Source organism: Tiliqua scincoides, chromosome 1 (genome assembly GCF_035046505.1).
Source record: "Tiliqua scincoides isolate rTilSci1 chromosome 1, rTilSci1.hap2, whole genome shotgun sequence".
NCBI classification, from domain to species: Eukaryota; Metazoa; Chordata; class Lepidosauria; order Squamata; family Scincidae; genus Tiliqua; species Tiliqua scincoides.
Window position 1 is genome coordinate 277,192,011 of NC_089821.1, and position 22,614 is coordinate 277,214,624.

Sequence of the window (22,614 nt, forward strand, 5' to 3'; positions counted from 1 at the left end):
GGAAGGTTCTTCTTTAAAGTTTTAAACTTTACTTTCTGTAAACTTAATTTACTTAATTTGATTTTGTCATGTGGGGGGTGTTAAAAATTTTCCTACTTGATTTCACTTTGGGCCATGATATCATTTTCAGGTTAATGTCATAGCTGCCAGTGGGTCCTGACAAATTGTCATTCTAAAAAGTGAGTCTCACGTTTGAGAACCACTGGTCTACACTCACTAGATGCTTCAAGATGCTTCAAAGGCACTGCAGATTCAGCTATTATGGATTCAGAACCCTTTCATTTGGAAATTAATCTCAAGTACTAAAGGTTTACCCAGTATTCTTTACTGAGTAGTCTGTAAAGCTGCTTAGTCTGACTCAGATACCTTGCAAACTCACAAAAGTAGATTTTATCTACATATTGCAGCCTCACAACTGCCACACAGAATTGGTTAAGACAGAATTATCCAATTATCCAATTATCCAACTTCTCAGGAGTTTTACTCCTGAGGTAAATCTTTGTGGGCAAAGAGGAGAGGCAGTGAAGCAATCCCCAGGATCGCATTGCTAACAGAGGTGTAAAGGAGGTGCTTATACTCAGAGTATTGCTGCAAGAGATGTGGGGAGCCCACGCAGCACAGGGTCCCCAACGCTTAGAACGTTCAAACAGAGCAAATGCAAAGCACTTCCTAGTTGCGCTTGCAAATAGAAAGTGCTTTGCGATTGCTCTGTTTGAACATTCTGAGCCTCGGGGAGCCCTGTGGAAGGCTGCATGGGGCTCCCTGCGCCTCCTGCAGGTTGCAGCAGCCCTCTGTGAATATAAGCAGCCACCTTTCACCCCCATTAGCGATGTGATCCTGGGGGTCGCTTCAATGCCTCTCCCCTTCCCCCACTCTTAAAGGGACCAGGGGGCCTTTACATGAGCTGGTGAGTCACGACCCACTGGTTTGAGTACCACTGGTGTTGAGAATGCTCTTCGGCTCTGCAAAACCACTTAAGTGGACACTCTCTTATTGAAGTGGTAGAAAAGCCACAAGCCAATGGTTCCTTTCATCTCCACCATGTATAAATTGCTGCAAAGGGGCATACCCAAATAACTGTCCTAAGGTAGTCGGAAGTATGCATATCGTTTTTCCCACAGCAGAGAACTTGCTTATAGGAAACTGCCTGTTATCCATCAATTCCAACTGATTCCTGATCAGGAATTAGGAACCTACTGAATTTCTAGAGTACTTACAAAACCACCTTTCACCCCTTCAAGTAATTTCCACTGGAGCATTGTTGACGTCTCTTCCGAAAGGCAATACCTTCTGCTTACAGGGTCTCAGAGCTACAAGCAGGGCCAGCTACAAGCAGAAGGTTGCCTAAGGGAATCTCTGCTCTGCTGCCTCTGAACTACAAAAAACTTATGTGCTGCTGTGAAATCCAGAAGTGTTTCACAGCAGCACACAAGGAGCACAGTAAGGAGAGGAATGTTCTGTTTCTTGCTTGAGTGAGTGGGAAACACATCACTGCAGTTTGCATCAATGGCAGTGGCACCAGACTCAGACTGAAAGACACCCCAAATCTACTGTGCTTCTGGACCCCTCACAATCTGATGCCAATGCAACCCACAACAGATGGCCTCATGAATGTGCTGGCAGTGGCTAAAAACCATGCATGAACTCTGTATATTCACCAAAACAGCATTATCCTTGGGTCTGATGGGACATCAACACTGTGTTTTGTTGAGAATTCTATCCAGGGATGTCCTTCACAGCAGAAAAGGAAATGCTGGGCTTACTGTGGTATCTTCACAGTGGTCACATAACATTCTATCCCTTCACAGAAGGAGCTTTAGAAACAACCTCAGAGCAACCTCGAAGTTGTTGCTAATAATTACAAATTCTGGCAAAACGGTTGCTTCTGAGTCAGTTACATTCAGACTGAAGGAGTAATTAACAGGCCAAGGAAGTCCAGTTTCCACTTTTGAAACCAAACTGGAGTGGGTAGCTCTTCCCATGACCTTCTGAGAATGCCAATTTGGATAGCGAAGGAGAAGGAGCAGCCAATCCCCAGACACCATCTGCCTAAAGTGGGGGGGGGGGAAGGGCAGAACTGTTGCTTATGATGATATCCTTGAACAACAATTTACTTGTTGAACCTGCCACTTGTTATTTCCATTAGACCAGAGGTTCTCAGATGTTTAGTACAGGGACCCACTTTTTTAGAATGATAATCTGTCAGGACCCACCGGAAGTGATGTCATCATCATCAAGCAGGAAAATTTTTAACAATCCTAGGCTGCAATCCTACCCACACTTACCCAGGAGTAAGTCCCATTGACTATCATTGTTTAAAGAATATATATAGTAGCCTGTTAAAAGTACAGAGCTGTAACATTTCCCCAGATGAAGTCACATACATGGTAGCATCAATTCTAATATATTAAAAATAAAATATTGAAATGAATGGGGTCCCACCTGAAATTGGCTCACGACCCACCTGGTGGGTCCCGACCCACAGTTTGAGAAACACTGCATCAGACGACACTCACTTCTGAGAGAAGCACCTTCTCTGTCCACCTTTTGGCAGGAGGAGTAAGTCCAGGGACTTTTCCTCCTTCCCCTCCTCAACTGGTCCCAGCAGGAATACATACCTAGCAAGCCAAGATCAAGGCCAGAATGGAGAAGGGTCAGGCTACTGCCAGGCTCTGTGACTGAACATAGATTATGCTAGGAGTGAATAAGCCAGGAGGAGGAGGAAGTCCTCTTGAATCCTTCAAGAACCCAGCCTTCAAGTTTTCATATTTTTACTTTAGCACTGCCTTGAGTTGCATATAATTCATACCTCAAAAGAATCCCAGCACCACAACTTGCATTATACAAACTGACCACACTTTTTCCTGTCAACGGAGATAACCACCATGTTAGAAATTTAAGCTATTCCCTTTTGCTGGGAATACACATGTGAATTGCTCCCACATGCTTTATCAAGTTTGTCCTGGCTGTCACAGGGAATGAATGCTGAGGTGGTCTATGCTGATCTCTGCAACTGTTACTAAACTTGAAGTGAGATGGAATAGAAAACACAACACCTCTCCCATTTTGTATCTTTTTGCTGCTTTTTGCTGTACTGTTTCTTTGCAGAAACAAAACTACAGAGTTTTGTTCACAGCAAGTAACTCCTGAGCAGCTTAAACTGTAACCTGAAGTCACCTCCTGACCAACAGCAAATGCACCATTAGAAGAGGCATTAGTGTGGCATTTTCCATTGTGGCAAATATAAGCCATAAGGAACCACAAAAATTTTGGCTGCAACTGCTTCTGACTCATGGAACTACCCTCCCATGGAGAGAAACGAGGGCTGAGGCAGGTGCTAAAGATGATGCAAGATGAAGAGATACAAGCCAGGGAGGAGAGATGAATGCTCTCCTTCTTGGTGGAGTGACTTGTAGGCGCCACATGACCAGGTGAACTTTGACCTTGCTGCCTTCCCCTCCCAACATCACATTGCAGGCTGGAAGGAGCTGTTCTCAGTTCAGCAGGCAATATCCATTACTATATTAAATAGGCATTGATCTTCTAGGTACAGATATATGATCAGGGACACAATGCCACACTGCATTCAGGGAGAGGGTTAAAGCTCAGTGGTACAGCACCTGCTTGACATGCAGAAGGTTCCCAGTTCAATCTCTGGCAACATGGTAGGGCTGAGACCCCAGACAGAAATCCTAGAACACCATCTGGTTCACTCGTATTTAGGTAATGGACTAATAATACCTCCCTGCAGTACCCAAAACAAGAGGTGTACACTTCAGCCTTCCTTACCTCTGCACAATGTCTGGAGCAACTGCTCTTTCAACTTTCCTTTCCCTCTCAGTCCTTGGACTACTTTTTCTTCTTCAAACGCTTCTTTCCTCAGTCAGCCTGCTACCTTGACTCCTTCCTTAGGCCCTTCCTCTACCCTTTCTTCTAAGAAAACAGAGCATGCCACGCTTGATGTTTCCCCATTTTCACAAAATCCCTTAACGTGTTCCAACACAGACACATACCCTTTGCTGTAATCATGTTCTAGACTGGTTAACTGGGAAAAAACAATTCTTTTTTGTTGATGGTCTATTAAAATTATCCTCAGTAAATCCATTTTCACTCCAGAGTTAATAATTGCAAACTCTAACATTAGATCAGCTGAAGACAGCAAACAAGAGGAAAAACTGAGGCTTAATCACACAATTTTTTTAACCGTCAAAATTCACCAGCAACCAAAAGGCACCTTTACCATTCTAGTTAAGATATCCTATATACAAAAAAAATGCAGCTCAAACAGTCTGCAACAAACAAAATATTAAGACTAAGAACAAACAGGTTTGTCTGTAACCAGTCTATCAAAAGGTAAGTGTCCTCAATTTGGAACATATTTATTAGATGCTCCTAGGAAAAAATTTCCAGTCCCAACTGGCTTGCAATTCACATTTCTAAGCCATGGGAATCCAAAGAGTTCTTCCATCCACAAAAAGGTGATAAAGAACACCTCAAACATTTCCCATGAATGAAACCAGGTTCCTGGAGCTTCTTCCTCAGTTCTCACCAGCGTGCACATACTCCTCTGCTGCTTTTGAGACTGTGCTCAGGTACTGCCAGCTCAAAGCTGCCAAAAGCATGATGCAGGACAAATAGATGGGTGAGTAATGGGTCCTGGAGACCAAGGGGCTGCTGGGTAAGCTCATGGACCGGACAGAGGAAACAATCTGTTGAGTCTTGCTTGATGAAGGATCTGTGCTTGGGATCTTCTGGTAGATCTAAGGAGAGAAGAATCCACTTCTAATGAGAAGCTGGATGAAAGTTTTGGATCCAAATTCTAGATTTAGCTGTCATTACAGTAGTGCAATAGACCTCCAGCAAGCATAAAAAAAAAGGTCCGTCCTTAGCTTTCAGCCTCACCAAGCAAAATTATCACCATGAATCAGCCAGCCATTTGTTAATTATTTTTATATCCTTGCACCATTCTTCCAAGGAGCTCAGGGCACTGATGTTCTTCTCTTGTTTCTCTCCCCCACCCGCCCTCCATCTTTGTCCTCCCAACAACTTCCTTTTTTTCTGCAGCAACTTTGCTTCTCCTGTTTAATGGAGATTCAAACTAGAAACCTTCCACGAATAGTTGGTGCTAAAGGGCCTCTGTCTCAGCAGACTCTTTCTATGGTTATTCCTTTTCTGCTCCCCACCTTACCTCTTCCACATACTGGTACATGATGGCTTTGACAGCCTGGATGTTAGTGGCATCCATCATCAGCGTGACGGCTTGTCCCTTCCGAATCTTCACCACACCTCTGAAGACTTGCTGGTTGTTGTAGCAGGCAGCCAAAGTGGCAATGGCCATCACCTGGAGCAGGGGGAGGTGGAAAGAAAGCAGTCATAGAAACAAGTCTGCTTGACTCTGAGTTATGAAAGGGCTGGGCATACTCTGTGCCAAAGAAACAAAAACTTGCACAAAATTGTATGCCAAGGAATAGTGGAATTCTGCCATCTGTATTAATTTACAAGAGGATTAAGCATGTTTATGCATTTGCTTTTTCTGCCTAACTTCTCCTGCTCAGTTTTGGGGATTGAGCAGAGAGCTACACAGGGGACCAATGACCTGCTTCATCAATCTCTGCTTAAGCCCTCCGTGATCCCCAGGATGCCAAGCTTAGTATTGCCATCATGAAGATGAGAAACTTAGAGGCTGATATTCTCAGGATATCAGTTTCCATCTACAAGACCAGAATCTGCAATTGTGCAGTACAAGCTGGAAATACTGGAACTCGTAATAATAAAGCTTATCATGGATAAGCATTATTTATCATGGATAAATAATAAAGCATTATCATAATAATAAAGCTGGAATCATGTTTTCTGAAAGTCCAGTGCTCCACAAGTCTTCTTTTGATATTTACATATCCTTACGATGTATCCTGATGCCCATATTGCAGATGGGAAAGACGGACGCCGAGTAGCTTGCCTAGGAACACTTATCCAATTCATGGCAGAAGTGAGATATGAACCAGAGAAGTCATTCACAGCTCAGAAAGCCACACCTATCCTGGACAAAGATCATAATATACTCAGGCGAATACTCCACCCCAACCCCACACGCACAGCACCACAGCTGATTGCAAACTGGTACAGAAAGTGGGAGAACACACCCAAATAGGGAATGCAAGAGAACACACAAAGGCCCCTTAGATGGCAGCCTGTTTACTTTCTTCCATACAATGCCTTGAGAGCACCTAGGCATCTACATAGGTGTTACATAGCCCTGTTTGGAGTTCCATTTCTAGTTATTCCAGTGCCAACCATAAAGGGAAACCAAGAATTAGCTTACGAAAAAGCATTACGTATGCTTAAGTTTATTATGTTCTTGGATGTAGCTGAGTTTTTGCCTGCTTATATTTCTTAAAATAAACTGAATATTTATCCCCTGCTACTTGGGCAAAACACATTTCTTCAAGTGGTGTTCCTCTTATATTTAGCAGGGGGAGAGTAACTTGCTCTCCTCAACCTAGCAGTATCTTTTCTAGTGGTTGTCTGCTGGTGTTCTTTTGCATCTTCTTAGATTGTGAACTCTTTTGAGACAGGGAGCCAGTTATTTAACTTTGGGCGCAATCCTAACCCACTTTCCAGCACTGACATAAGGGCAATGCAGCTCCAAGGTAAGGGAACAAACATTCCCCTACTTTGAGAAGGCCTCCTTGAGTGCCACCCAACTGCAGGATGTAGCACATGTCCCACTGGCACCGCTATGCCAGTGCTGGAAAGTTGGTTAGAATTTGGGCCTTTGTCTGCAAACCACTTTGTGAACATTTTGTTAAAAGCAATATATAAATACTGTTAATAATAATAAGAAACAAAAATGAGAATTTTTTTCCTACGCACTATCAAAAGCATGCTATACATTAACAGGTTTGTGCAGATCTCATTGCAGTAGACATCTCTGCAGGACACCAGACTTACCTGTGGAATAGCACAGAAGTTGAACACACTCTGGTTCTTCAGTCGGGACAAATACGTTAATACATCAGGAACATGATGCAGAGCATTAGTGATGAGCTCATTCAAACAATGAACAGCCTTGTCAATGTTCTCTGGCTTGGCCAGATCTGACAGCTTCTTGGAGTACTTGCTCCAAACCTGAGAACAAGCAAAAGACAGGCAAGTTTGCTGAAGACAACTCTGCATATCAGCACCAAGAGAATCTCCCTTCCACCCTCTTTCCCACCAAAACAGATGTTATGCAAAAAACGTCAGCATGCAAGATGGGGAGGGGGTGTTAATTCCGTTAAATCTAGAATCGTGGTCCAATTTATTATTTTGGCATGGCCTAGGAAAGAAGGATTTCAGCTCATAATGTTGGGGGAAGCAAAGGCTGTAGGTGTGTCAAGGGACAGATTCCTCTTCGGTGTTATCACATAAAGTTAGAGAAGTTCACATTCTAGAAATCCCACAGTGATTCCCAGACTCAATGCTAAAGAATGTATTGCAAGGCCCACTGTGAAAACTCACTGAATGCTTGGCTTTCGGCTACGCCAGTATTTCTCAAACTGTGGGTCGGGACCCACTAAGTAGGTCGCAAGCCAATTTCAGTAGGTTCCCATTCATTTCAATATTGTATTTTTACTATATTAGACTTGATGCTACCATGACATGTGACTGCATTTGGGGAAATGTTACAGAACTGCACTTTAATAACCTACTATATTCTTTTAACAAAGATAGTCAATGGGATTTACTCCTGGGTAAGTGTGGGTAGGATTGCAGCCTGAGATTGTTAAAAATTTTCCTGGTTGATTATATCACCTCCGGTCAGGACATCACTTCTGGTGGGTCCTGACAGATTCTCATTCGAAAATGTGGGTCCCAACGCTAAATGTGCAAGAACCACTGAGCTATGCAGTAGTTTTTCTGTCTTGCTTTGTGGAGATGGTGCAGTTATCGAGCAAACCCATTCCCAGGTTTGCTGAAGATGTACCCAGCACTTGGGATCCTAGCACACCTCTTGCTCCTCCCTCAATAACTCATGTAGAAATCAATTCATGGTCAAAGAGGGTAACACTACTGGCCCAGAGATTCCCCAGCACAGTTGAAAGTAAACCAGGGACATGCAAAGGATTACAGTTTGTCCACTGCATTCTGCAAGAGCTCTTCATCTCCAAGCACCATTCTGGCTCTTTCTCCTAAGAAAATCAGAAATCAATTCAACCAGCTGGCCATCTATGCTTTAAAATTTGCTCAAGAATCTTACTCTGAAAAAACCACCACACTTTTTCCAGAACCCAATGCATTTCACCTTCCAGCCACAATGAGTTACCTAGAACCTGGTTTACTTTCATATGCCACCCCTTCTTTTCCTTTACCTCTTTAGGCCAAAATTCTCTCCCCTCCAGTTGGTCCTCCAGATAATCCCGAATGATATTGGTTTTCTGCAGAAAGAGGCCCATGGAGTTGGCGAGCTCCAAGTCTTGACCAACAATTGGATCTTCCAATTTTGATGCGGAGAATAGCTGAGAGAGGCCAATCCCCACCAGACCAGCGACATAGTGACAATACTAGAAGAGTACAAAAGTTTCATATGAAGTAGGAACAGCTTCACAATTCATCTATCTTATCACTCACCTACAGCCTTCTCCCACACAAACCTGTCTGGTAGCTTTGGTTAGATGAGCAGTTTACAAGAGAATTGAAATAGCTATAGTTAGCAATAACTACTTTGCCATACATAAGGGCACTTCACTATTTACAAAACAGGGTATCACCACCAAATGGCATATCTGAGATGGGTATTTGAACAGCAGACATCCTAACCTCAGGATCACCATTTTAGCCCACATTCTGAATTCACGTTAGAGTTTATCTCCCCTGCCAGCAAGAAGATTCTCTGCAGAACTCAACCACTCCTGGCTTGCCAACTTACTCACCGTGTCCCATTCTTTCTCAGAATCCACCTTCTTCTCCAAAAACTCAGACATCCCGTGGCCCATCTTGTGGCAAATGTCAGCAATCACATCCCGATAGACCTTTGCCAGTTTCCGGAATTCCAATGAGATCTAAAGCACAAATTCCAACCGTATGAAAAGCAGGTGAACATGAACAAGACTGTTCAGGGAAACTATTTTCTATCACCAAACCAGTAATTATAATATCCTAAGCATCACCATCAATGTCAACCTCCGCTTCTAAAAATGTATTTCAAGATAGCAATTTTTCAAACAGCAGTAATACTGTCTTGCATTAACTTCACCTGCATATTTCAGATCTGTGCTTTCCACACTGCTGTTACACTGGTTATTATGCTCTTTTTGCTTGGCCTCTGTACAGCAGAGAAAATAAGTGATAAAATGGAACATGCTATCTATGAAAAGGACACTGCATCCATTTTTTTCTGTCCAAAAAGTCCAAAAATAGTCAGCACATGCTACAACTGAACAAGACATGCTATCATCTATAAAAACTGTAGGGGAGCCAGTGGTTAAGGAACAACAGTGCTCCCCTTAGTGTGCCATTCTAAGTGACCAGCAGGGGTAGAGAGGTGTTGTTGGCATTCCTTAACTGATTTCCCTTACCCTAAATGTCTGTCAGAACTTTCCAGATGTGCTGCAAGACCATTTCAGTTGGCTTTGGAACGGCAGAAGTTACTCAGGTTCAAAGTAACTTACATACCCCCTTTCAGCTTTCACACACATGGAAACCATGGTGACAATTCTGATCTCCCTTTAATGTTCACTGTGTTCATTTGGTATAATACTGATAATCTCCTTGACAAGGAGGGATACAATGTGAAATTAACCAAACCTACATCTAGCTCCAGACAAAATAGACTCTACTAAACTGACACCATTGATCAGATCTGAATAATGAGCAGCCGCAGAGAAAAATACAGACTTTGTGTGTAGGAGATCTCAGGTTCAATTCTCAGCAATGGCAATTAGAAAGGGATCTCAGTAGAAGGAACACTCTCCTTCTGCCTGCTCTCTCTGGAAAGCAGCTGCCAGCTGAATACTGGGCTTGAGGGATCAATGATCTGAGATTCTGGCCACTCACAAACTGCAACATGCAAGATCCATATGGGCAAATGCTCACCGTCGGAAAGTCCTCCAGCACTTGCTTGTCCTTCTCTTTGCTGTCCATGAATTTCCAGTCTGGCTGATACAAGTAGGAGTGGAAGTTCTGCAACATCGGAACCTTCCTTTCTAGACTGATAGTCATGTCATCCTCAACTGTGTCCAGAGCTCGGAGAACCAAGTAAAAGATGCACACCGCATGTCTGCAGGGAAGGAAAGATTATGTGTTACTTGGAGGTCAGCTGAGGAATGCAAGGCTTCCTCTGAAAGCCAGCCTGGTTGAAAATCCAGGAACCCATTTATTTACCTTGGCGGGGAACCCGATTATTTGCTAAAAATAAATGATTTTTCTTCCCACAGAACTGATTGAACTACATCCAAGGAGACCACATTTCAAGACTCTTCTCAGCTATAATGCTTACTGGGTGACTGTGGGTGGGCCATTTGCTTTATCTTCATCTAACCAACCTCACAGGACTGTTGTGAGGAACACAGCCTTGAACATTGGGATGAGGGCCAAGACAAATGTTACACACACAAACCAGTCAGCATTCCTTTTACTAGGACAAATAACATCAAAGGCACTGCTTATACATTTGTATTTAGAGCCTCTGCACACATGCTACACAGCTCAGAATCCTGTATCACAGCTAGCTTTCTCAGAGTCACACTAAACTCCAGAAGCATGATCCAGAAGGAGCCAAGTCCTTTCTGGTTCCAATTAATTTCAGTGGGAGAATCCAAGAAGATGCTTAATTCATGCCTTAAGTTCAGGGAAACTTAGAGATGCACAATTATTGTTGCCCCTCCACAACAATTGTTCTTAAGCAGATTTCTAACCTGGGGCTGGAAAAATATTTCCTGACATAAGGAACCCACAATACTAAAGCAAAGCCAAATAACTGATTTGCAAAATTTAAAGGCATCTTTGTGCCAAAGTGCATCTGAACTGAGGCACCTGGTGGCACCTTACTTAAGTCCTTTGTCAAAAGCTTAAATATGGGTTTGTCCTACTTGCTATTTTTCTCATGGAAGAGAATAACTCCTGACATGTCAACAACCACTGTTTGTTCGTTCCCAAAGGAATTCAGTTTAAAGCTGTTGCTTTTGGTGTACAGTACTCAGAAATCGTATTTCAGCATGTCGTTGTGCACGAGTAAGCAAGCAGAGGAAGGAATTTTGCAAGCACTTTCTCATGCATGAGGACCAAGAAAGCCCTTGGAGAAATCTCTAACTTGATAGGGTGCAACAGGTGAGCATATGGACTAGAAGGACACACACAGACGTATAAGGAAGTGGGCCAGGCTCCCAAGTTGTGTTTAGTACCCCTTGTGGAAGGCACTACGCAGGATTGCTGAAGTCATGGCAGCAACTATTAATCTTGACACTAATTAATCCCTTTCAGCCTGCTGAAGACAGAAAGGTTCAGCTTCCAGTTTTCTGGGATGAGAAAGGAATGGGCAACCACTGCCTAACAAAAACATGTAACTATGATAATGCATTAGGTGCAATATTCATTAGGTGCCCCAAAGTTATGATAAGTATGGGGAGGGGGGAACAGTCACAGCTCAGCAGAAAGCAGCTGCTCTGCACATTGAAGGTTGGCCATCACAAACAAGGATCCTGCAATGCCCACGAAGCTCCTTTGCACTCAGATTCATTCAGGATCTCCATGACAAGACACAAGCCTTCCTCCATGATGGCAAAAGGTTTGCTAGCAATCTTAAAAAGCACATCATACAGAGAAGGGAGACTTGGAAGACAGTGCCTCAGATGAAGGATAATCCTATTGGGTCTAACTCAATAAACTTCCTGGTCTTTCTCTGGAATCCGATAGAAGCAGCTAGACCTATCCCCCAGATTTAGATCCTTTTCTGGAATCTGCCAGACCTCTTCATACACATACCAGGGATGGGCTATGAAGGTTGGGACCGTCCTGGTGTTCCCAGCTATCACAGCAGAATCACCAGGATATCTCAGATCATGCTATATGACTTGTAGGGAACCCTTAAATGCATATGTACACATGGATCCTTGGAGTTCCCAAGGAATTAGAGGCACATCAAAAAAATTAGAGATGGTTGCAAATCCCTCCTCTCAAAAGCCCCAAGAGCACCGATTAAAATAGAGCAGGCCCAGAACAAATGGGCCACTAACATTTTTTATCCTCTTAGTGTTTCCGGAGCACAGGTGGGAGCATCTGGGCCCAATCCTATCCCACTTTCCAGCACATTGTGCAGCCACAATGAAGCCCCGAGGTAAGAGAACAAATGTTCCATACCTTGAGGAGGCTTCTGTGATTGCCCCACCACCACTGGATGCAGTGCACACCCCATTGGGACAGCTGCACCGGCATTGGAAAACTGGATAGGATTGGGCCCTCTGAGTGCTACCAGCTTTCTATCCAAGGAGTTCCCCAACCCTGAAGGCCAGTAGGGAGCTATGCCCATAGATCAGGGACTCAGAATGAGGAATGGATGCCTCTGATTAGAGTACAAGTGTTAACATCTACAGCACACCTCCCAAAGAAGCTTCACAACCACAATGCTCCTTTTTTTTTTTTTTTAGCAAAACAGTACAGACCCAAAAAATTATCACAAAGCCAAGCTTTCGCCCAGACAGGTAACGCCTGACGGTACAACTACCCAAGTAGAACAAGGCTACTGCTTACATGTTCTTTGGCACAGACCAAACAGGCAAAAACCATCATGGGCATTTTTACATTGAATAAGTGCATGTGTGGATGCAAAGCCTATGTAAGGGGTCCTTATCTGTGGAATTCCCACTTTTTTTGCCACAGAGTACTCAAGAATCTATTTTCAGTTGTTATTCAATTACTTTCTAGTCTTCCATTCGAGTTCTGAATGTATGGTTGCAAAACTCACATGGTATTCAGTGTCTGTAGATTTTGAGTCCTTGGAAGAAGGGAGGTGATGCCCTAGACTGGCTAGGGTCGAGATCTCCTTTGCCACAGCACATCCGCTCCTGTTTTCAGCTTTAAGGGAGGGAGGGCTGTTTCTATTCCCTTGCTTTTGCCAAGTAGGAGAGAGCAGCAAAAGCAGCTTTTGCTTGATTGTTCTGTGTACCTGGTTGGGGCCTGGAGGGGGTAGAGGAGAGGTTAGGAGGAACCTCCCTTCAGGACAGCCTGCAGAGCCCCTCTGATGAATGCTTCAATCCTTTTCCCAAGGGAAGGGAGAAGATGCCACTTGTTTAAGAGTGCCCCTGTTTAAATTACCCCATATATGCCTACTCAGAAGTCCCATTGTGTGCAATGGGCCTTACTCTCAGCAAAGCATGCATACACACACAATTATGTTTGGAACTTCCTGATTTTCTGTGAATGGCTGTGAAGAGCAGCTGCTGAGGCAACTTTCCCCACATGCCTGATCTGAGGCATGACTCTATGCCTGCATGTGCCGAAGCCCCAAGAAAAAACTGTCAGCTTGCTCCTGCGTGAGCAGGTCAGCGCTCTGTGCATGCTGCCACAGAAAACAGCACATGAATCCTGCTGTCACTGGCAACAGCAAAATGCTTACTGTTTCCAGAAGGACAAACCCTCAGAAAGACACTCCCACCCTTTCACAGGCAAGTGCTTCTGGGACACACACAAATACAGGAAGCCTGCCAAAGAACATGGAAGCGCTGCAGGGCAGTCTAGCATGGCTCTGCTATGAAGACACCCCTGGATTGCACTGAATATATGGTGGAAACTCAGGGGTGTATTCTCTTGAGGAATGCATGTTGGGTTGGCCACAGACTTGTACATAAAAGGGACAGCCTACCACTCCTTAAGGAAGCTGTATGGGGTGCTGGAGCACTGTGTATATAAACAAACATGCAGAATAAAACTTCTCTTAGAGCATGCACACAAAACAAACACAGAATGCAACCATGTGGGCAGAATCAGCTTCCTGGGAATGTTCACTTTAAAAACAACCTCCTAGTCCTTCTAGCTACAAAAGGTTTTCTTGAAAGCAGCTGGACAACTCTTATTGATCTCTATGGTTGCAGAGGGGAAACTAAGTAAGAATTGCCACTGGTTGGCTGCAAAGAAGGCTTCACCTTCCCCCTCTGCCCAGTTAGTTGTTCCTCCCTAGGATTAGCAGAACGTATTTAAGTTTCATATATATATATATCCTGGGGTAGCAGAGCAAGTAATCACATTATGCAGGAGAGAACACACAAGTGATTTGTGCCACAGATTCTTCTTCCTTATGCAACGACTTTAAACCACCCCTGCAGAGCAGGTGAGGTGACAGTGCCGCCCTCCCCACAGCAAAGGGCTTCTGACCCTCCAGAACGATCCTGAAACCTCTGGGGCCAGGATGGGCTTCCTCTGAAGGAGGCACACAAGACATTAGCAAGGGGTCTCATGGATCCTGGGGCTGGGCTGAAGTTTGGCAGGAGGGGTGTCTTGGGTCCCAGGTTCAACCCTCCAGGATCAGGGAGGCAGAGAAGCCACAGCTCCCAAGCATGCCTGCACACACCCCTGGGGAGAAAAGCAGCTTTGGATAGCGAGCTTCAGAACAATGTCCCCCTCCACCAAAGGCAGCTCCAAGGGGTTGCGGGCCGGGCGATGCCCTTGCCAGGGAACAGAGCACGTGCCCCGCATGCCAAAGGCTCTCCAGCAAAGGGGAAGTCGCGCGGCTGGGCTGCCCCCAAGCGTCCCCACCCGGGCCTCTCCGGCGCACCGCGCGGCAGACACTCACCGCAGCTCCTGGTCGAGCGCCTGGATGACGACGGCGAAGCTCCGGCTGGTCTCGTTCAGGTACCTGTAGCAGACGCGGAGGCCGTCGCTGAGCGCGTCCTGCAGGAAGAGCACGGGAGGAGGCGGAGGGGTCGGCGGGCCGCTCAGCGAGCGCGCGCGCGAGGCCGGCGGGGGCTGCAGGAGGCGGCTGCCGCCCCCCGAGCGCGCCCGGCCCGCGCCGCTGCAGCGCCCTCCGCCTCCCCGCGGGGGGGACAGCGCCAGGGAGCGCTTGAAGAGGGAGGCGGCGGCCTTGGCGCTGCAGCCGGCCATGGAGGCCTCCCCGTGCGCGCCGCTAACCCCGCCGCCTGGCAGCGCCCCCCATGGCCCCGATCCCGGCAGAGGGAAGGGGATCCGGGGCACTCGCGGCGGAAGCCCCGCAGGCAGGCAGACACACCCCCCGTCCCTGCGCCTGCTCTCCGGCTGCAGGCGCGCCTCCTAGCTGGAGCGAGGGAGAAGGGCGGCCAGCAGCACCAGGGCGCCCTTTCACCGCTCCAGGCGCCGGGAGAGAAGCCGCAGCAGGGGGGCGCCGGGATTTCTGGGGAGATCGGAGCTGCTGGCCTGGCTGGGCGTCTGTTGCAGAGCCCCAGCCCTGGTTTTCTTGCAGGGGTTCCTTTCCACCGACTTTCATGGGGCTTTATGGCTTGGAGCTCCGGATCTCAGTTTTGGAAAGCAGGATTGCAAGGATTACCTGGAAGCAACCCCCACTGACTGAGGAGACTCATTTCTGAATAGACATGCCTAGGATTGGGCTCCAAGTGACAGCCCAATCCTATCCACACTTTCCTGGGAGTAAGCCCCATTAACTTGAATGGAACTTACTTCTGAGTAGACATGCAGAAGATTGGGCTGAGTCTGCAGCAGAGGTGAGCTCTGAACTAGGATCTTTCCAGTTTGCCCTGTTGGCTGCTGGGTGATATGGACTCTCTTGGCCACCAACAACTGTCTATGCCTGCGCTGAAATCTGGTAAAGCTCATGCCCACCAAGCTGCTCAGTCCTAGCCATCTTCAGAGAACCTGGCACCCTTCACTTCTTTTGCACAGGGCAGGGCTGGGCAAACTTTCAACTTTAGGGATCTTGGACCTTTACCTCTTGTGTAGGAGGTAGAATTTCAGCAAGTGCAGCTTGTCATCTCACAGATGACAAGCTACACCTGCAGAAATTCCCTCTTTTATACAACTGTTAAAAGTCCAGGATCCCTAAAGTTGAAAGTTTGCCCAGCCCTGCTTTACAGGATTGCTGTGAAGCAAGGATTGCCTAGAAACAAGCCCCACTAACTATATGAGTCTTACTTCTGAGTAGACATGCCTAGAACTGGACTGTAAGCACAGCTGAACTCAGTGAGATTTACTTCTGAGTAAACAGACCAGAATGGCTCTGTGCCTATCAGTGACATTTGCACTTGAACAGACGTATTTATTGAGGGGTTTGTACTGCTTTCTTGAAGGGGGCCTATGTGAAATAGCGCATCCATGCTAGTCCTTCAGGTGAGAGCGACTCACAGCAACCAGCTAGGAAGCTGTAGCCTCTGCCCAACAGACTCCTTTTGGCAACCAACCTTCCATAGTCAAGGTGTCTTATCTCTGCGTTTCCCATAATGCCTAATCTTGTACATCTTATAAACTTGCACAAGATGTAAGAACATAAGACCAGCCTTGTCGGATCAGGCCATAGGTTCATCTAGTCCAGCTTCCTGTATCTCACAGTGGCCCACCAAATGCCTCAGGGAGCACACAAGACAACAAGAGACCTGCATCCTGGTGCCACCCCTTGCATCTGGCATTCTGAGGTATCCCACTTTTAAAATCAGGAGTGTGCACATGCACATCATGACTTGTAACCTGTGATGGACTTGTCTTCCAGAAATTTGTCCAATCCCCTTTTAAAGGCATCTAGGCCAGATGCCATCACCATTGCACATCTTTGTAAACATCTTGTAAACTTGCAGAAGATGTGGCATGCCTGCTTTTGTTTCTCCTGGTCATGCAGTCCTGTACACACCTTTGTGCGAGTAAGCTCCAACTGAACACAGATGATTGTACTGTTAAATAGCAAAGTGTTAAGAAATAGCATGGTATTTATCATTTTTGGTGGACTGTCTATCTTAATGATTAAGGGCCCAATCCTATCCAATTTTTCAGTGCTGGTGCACTTGTGCCAGTGGGGGGTTCGCTGCATCTTGTGGTGGAGGAGCAGTCACTGGGGCCTTCTCAAGGTATGGGCCCCAAATTTTCAGTGCCGATGCAGCTGCAATGTGGGACCAAGTTAAGGGAAAATGCTGCCTTACTTTGAGGAGGCTTCTGTGACTGCCTTCCCATTGCTGGATGCAGTACATGCCCCATTGGCACAGCTGCAGCAGCATTAGAAAATTGGATAGAATTGGGCCCTAAGGCAACTCAGAGATTTCACAGAACAAAAAGTACTTTGTGATATTACACAGAGCTCCTGTATGCATCCCCCCCCCCCAAATGAAATCAGGGTTTCTTCTCTTCTTTCAGGGATCAATAGTTTATAAGAGCAGAAGGGCAAGAATGTGGTGAGAAACCAGATCCCCAGTCTGCAGGCCCTCTGCCCACCCTTATTCCTCTTCCCCAGCCAGGGTGACCAGCCACCCTCTTTTTCCAGGAAAAAGAGGACATATATTCTCTTTTTTAGCCTTGTATCCTGGAAAAGAACTGAAATGTTCTCCTTTTCCTTGTGAGCAAGCAGTGCATAGCCTTCTTGGAATTAATAAATTACATGTAATAGAGTTTTAAATGTAATGATAAGTAATATAATGTTTAAATTAACCACATGAAATCCCTATGCGTGAGTGTTTTCAGCTTCTATTTGTCACGTCCTACATTTTTCCTGGATGTTCCCCTTTTGGGGCGCCCGGTCCTCTTTTGCAGACATGACACCTGGTCACCCTCGTCCCCACCCGCCTTCAGAGGATGTGCCACTCACCTGGTCCATCTTCGGCATCACCGCTTTGTAGCCGCCCATCTTGAACCTCACCAGGTTGTACAGCTCATCGGGGTGTCCCAGCCATTTCTTCAGCAGCTCCATTGGCACCCAGGCGCGCGTAGCGGTTGCTGGGGAGGGCAAGACCCTCACAAGCCCCCCTTCCTCCCCCGCAGCGCCCCGCTCCTCACCCCAGAGTTCTCCTCCCTGCTTCCCCCTCCCTGGGCAGCCCCCTTCCGCAAGGGCTTCTGCAGAGACCAGCGCCGCTCTGCCTCCAGGGATGCTCCAGCCAGAAAGGATAACACCGACAAGACCATCCTGATCCACCCTCGTTCTCTAGCAGCAGCCAATCAGTCATGCGCTCACCTGCCTCCACGGGCTGATAGGGAGCTCGCTGGCCGCGCGGTTCTCGCACCAGGATGACGTTGGCCAATCAGAGCCCTGGGGGGCTGTTGTGACAGGCGCTTGGCTCCTCTCGATTGGCTCCAGCAAGCCCATCGCCATATGGAAAGGAGTCAGCCCCTGCTCAGCTCGCCGGCTCTCTTAAAGCAGCGCGTGCTGCGGGCGGGGGGCGGTGTGGGAAAGACAGTGTGTAACTGAGACAGGGCGCAGTGATGCAGGTCTAGATCGCACCCTTTGAAAGCCTGGGACGACATCCTTGGCAGGAACCGCCTGTCCTAGTTAGCAGCAGCTCTGTGCTGTACTTTACAGAGGGCTGTTATTATTTTCTGATTGCAATTATTTGCTGCAGTTATTCACTGTTTGCAGTTATTTACTGGTTGCAATTATTTACTGATTTTTTGATTTACTGATTATTTACTGGCTGCAATTATTTTCTGCAGTTTGTTTACTGATTGTAATTATTTGTTGCAACTGTTTACTGCAGTTTGTTTAGTGGTTGCAATTATTTGTTGCAATTATTTCCTGATTGCAATTACTGTATTATTACAAGGCAGTAATAATCTCTCCAGACTGAGAGTATCACCTGGCAGGACAAAATTCCAGTCCTGGAATGTGCTGGAATCCCTAGCATGTATGTACTGCTGAAACAGAGACGCTTGCATTGGCTCGGTTATGTTGTGAGAATGGATGATGGCCGGATCCCAAAGGATCTCCTCTATGGAGAACTCATGCAAGGAAAGCGCCCTACAGGTAGACCACAGCTGCAATACAAGGACATCTGCAAGAGGGATCTGAAGGCCTTAGGAGTGGACCTCAACAAGTGGGAAACTCTGGCCTCTGAGCGGCCCGCTTGGAGGCAGGCTGTGCAGCATGGCCTTTCCCAGTTTGAAGAGACACTTGGCCAACAGACTGAGGCAAAGAGGCAAAGAAGGAAGGCCTATAGCCAGGGAGACAGACCAGGGACAGACTGCACTTGCTCCTGGTGTGGGATTGTCACTCTCAAATAGGCTTTTTCAGCCACACTAGATGCTGTTCCAGAACCACCATTCAGAGCGTGATACGGTAGTCTCTAGAGACTGAAGGTTGCCAACAAGGCAGTCCATTTCTAAAGGGGAAGGTCTACATACAAGCCTCACAGCCCAATCCTATCCACCCTTTCCTGGGAGTAAGCCCCATTGACTCTGATGGGACTTACTTCTGAGTAGACATGCATAGGATTGGGCTGTCAGTAGACTATGTGCTGGCTCTTTCAGATGAGAGGGCTCTGCATCAGGTTGTGTACGTAGGTGACCACCCCATGCACCCAGCACTGTCCATAGAACAGTGGTGGTTCTCAAACTGTTTAGCACTGGGACCCACTATATATAGAATGGGAAACGGTTGGGGCCCATCAGAAGTTGTGTCATGGCCAGAGACATCATCAAGCAGGAAAATTTTTAACATCCCCCATGACAAATTAAATTAAGTAAGTAAATTAAAAATTTACAATAAGTGTAAGTTTAAAAATTTATTTAAAATAAAAAACCCTCCCAAGCAGTTGCTGATGAAAGGAGGGAGGACTTCCCAGTGACCTCCCGCTGCTCCACAGTAGTGATGCAAGTGCCAAGCACTTACTCCCTTCCCGTAACCCACTGTTCCAACTGGTTTAACCTGCAGCTTGGCAGAACAAGACCTAGTAGATCTAATCTGCCACCAGTCCAAGAGATCCGATTCCCAGAGGAGTACCCTGGGCAAAACCACTCCCCAAGAATGCTATGCAAAGTTAGAAAAATTTTGCTGGTAATATCTGCAAACTGGGGAGGCTACCAAATCCACTGATCAAGAACAGGCAGAGGTTTTGAAAAAAAGGCTTATTAACACTCTTTGTAAACCAGTGTTTCTTAATCTGTGGGTCGGGCCCCACTAAGTGGGTCATGAGCCAATTTCAGGTGGTCCCCATTCATTTCAATATTTTATTTTTAATATATTAGACTTGATGCTACCGTGGTATGTGACTGCATTTGGGAAAATGTTACAGTTCTGAACTTTTAACAGGCTACTCTGTATATTCTTTTAATGATGTTAGTAAATGGGACTTACTCCTGGGTAAGTGTCGGTAGGATTGCAGTCTAGGATTGTTAAAAATTTTCCTGCTTGATGATGTCACTTCTGATCATGACATCATTTACGGTGGGTCCTGAGAAAAAGTGGGTCCCTATGCTAAAAGTTTGAGAACCACTGTTCTAAACAATACAGGCTTGGTAGCTTGTAGGTAAATGTTGGAACCAACTCTGCAGGAAGCCTCATTGCCTTAACTTGAGGAGGCCTCCATGACTGTCTTCCAACTGCAGGATGTAGCACATGCTCCAATGGCACAGCTATGCCAGTGCTGGAAAGTTGGTTAGGATTGCGCCCAAAATGACTTAGGGCTCAATCCTATCCAACTTTCCAGCACTGCTGCAGCTGCAATGCAGCTCCAAAGTAAGAGAACAAATTGGGCCCTCAAGTTCTGATTCTGTTTTGTGTGCGTGTGCCTGCTTACTGTTTTTTGCTGCTTCTAAAGAGCTGGCATTCAGACCAATGGCAGCAGCAGTTGAAGTTTGAGGAGGGTAGGTTGATTTCAGGAGACCGAAGTTGGGGGATGAAGGGGACTTAAAGTTTTGGAATTTTTCGGTTGTATGAGACTGGGGGTTGGAACCAGAAGAAGGTGGAAGCAACCAGAAGGGCACAGAGGAGGGGTCAGCGTGGTGATCTGGGAACAGAGGACTGGATGTATGATGGAAAACTTAATTTTTTTTCTGGATGAGGGAGGGGAGAAGGAGGAACCCAAGGTTGGGGGAGAGGGTTCTCTTGAGATAGGAACAAATGGCTGGAGTTTTTTGTTTTTGTTTTTCCCCTGTACAAGTCCAGGGAGAGGAGAAATGAGGCAGGGAAATCATGGGGGAGGCATTTCCTTGCAATAGAAGAGGAACACTTTCAAACATCGTGGCTCAGTTTACAGTCAGACGCAGCAGAAGCAACACACCTCCTCCTTACTCTGCTGTTCTCCTGCATGTTCCTTCCAGGCCTGGGGGGCACATGAGCACCAAATAATACATCACAGGTGGAGGTGTGCCTATAACAGTGAGGGATACCCCTACCTACCCTGGATCACAGAATCTGTTTGCTGCTTCAATATCTGTGCACTGCTTCAATATCTGTGCACTTCATAGCATTTTTTTCCCCTGCTACAGCCATGATTGGTCTCTGAGGCTGTAATCTTAACCACACTTTCCTGAGAGTAAGTCCCATTGAACAAAATAGAACTTACTTCTGACCTAACTTACCTGGTTAGGATTGTGCCCTGAGGTGCTTAGCTTATATCAGTGTTTCTCAACATTTGTCCCCCCCACTGTTCCACTTTGCATAGTCCATCTATTGGAATTACCACTGGAAGTAATTGGCAAAAATGGAATCATCAGTTACTTCTGGATTGGGAGGCCAGATGCAACTCAACAAACATTGGTAAGAGGCTCAGGGCAGACGGGAGAGCTTTTTCCAAGTATTCGTAAAGCACACCTTGGAACTCTGCCCACTGAGCCAAGCCTCCTACTGCTGCTTTTCACATTGCATTGATAATCTTGCTGCCAGGCGGCAGGGGTCTGGGTGTCCTACTAGTATCACCAGACATCAGTTCAAGAACTACTGGTGATACATGTACCACTGGTTGAGAAACCTGGCTTATATCATCTCTCCATTATTGGAGGGGTGAGAGCAGGCATTTTTCAGTGGAGGCTGCAGACGGGGGAGTCATTGCTTTGGTTTATTGAGTTGACACCAAGGAAGGCTGTTGTTTTTTTCAGTTGCACAATGCAAAACATCATGTGCTGTGTGGTTCCTTTGCACTAGGAACCACTTATTATATTTAATTATTACTTATTAGCAGGCAGGCATTTATTCTGTTCAAGGCAGGCCAGGCGGACTCCATGAACAGAAGTGGGCTCCTGTGGTGACCTTATTATTTATTTACTAGTAGGCAGGCTGTTCTGTTACTTTTTTCCTAGGCAGGCAGGGGCTCCAAGAAGAACAGAAGTCTGGGAGTAGGTTCCTCACTTTTATTATTTATTTTTATGATTAATTTGGCCTATGCATTTTCTTCCTTGTCCTGCACACAGTGCACAACATCAGGTGCTGTGAGAAGTTTGGTTCCTCTGCACTACGGTCAGCTGCTTATTATTATTAGCAGACAATTATTAATATTTATTATCCATTATCAATATCAAGGGAGGCAGACTGCTATTTTTTTGTCTTCAACCACACAGTGCAGAACTTCAGGCACTGTGGGCGCAATCCAAATTGTCCCTTCCGCCGGCCTGGGAGTGTTGCAAAAGTGGCGTCAAGCACTTTTGCACCACTCCCGGCACTGGTGTGAGTTCCGGGGGCAGTGAGTTTGCATCAGCGCAGGGATGAGGGAGGGGGGAGCGTGGGGAGGAGGCGGGAGGGAGGCTTTT

The 22,614-nt window shown here is 46.2% G+C and overlaps 1 protein-coding gene across 2 annotated transcripts; it reads right to left on the bottom strand.

Moving 5' to 3' along the window:
- Window positions 1-4,176: 4,176 nt before the first annotated feature.
- On the bottom strand, window positions 4,177-17,848 carry LOC136649607 (squalene synthase-like). 2 transcript variants are annotated; one of them, XM_066626388.1, is made up of 8 exons: window positions 17,747-17,848; window positions 14,765-14,862; window positions 10,075-10,258; window positions 8,913-9,041; window positions 8,352-8,543; window positions 6,952-7,128; window positions 5,189-5,341; window positions 4,177-4,760 (listed from the first exon to the last, which is right to left on the bottom strand). In XM_066626388.1, exons 1-8 carry the CDS (start codon window positions 17,846-17,848, stop codon window positions 4,539-4,541), a joined length of 1,257 nt encoding a protein of 418 aa, XP_066482485.1. In that variant the 3' UTR covers window positions 4,177-4,538. The 2 variants fall into 2 exon arrangements, with proteins under 2 accessions (XP_066482485.1, XP_066482478.1); XM_066626381.1 differs by lacking the exon at window positions 17,747-17,848 and having other exon boundaries at window positions 14,765-15,172.
- Window positions 17,849-22,614: the final 4,766 nt, after the last annotated feature.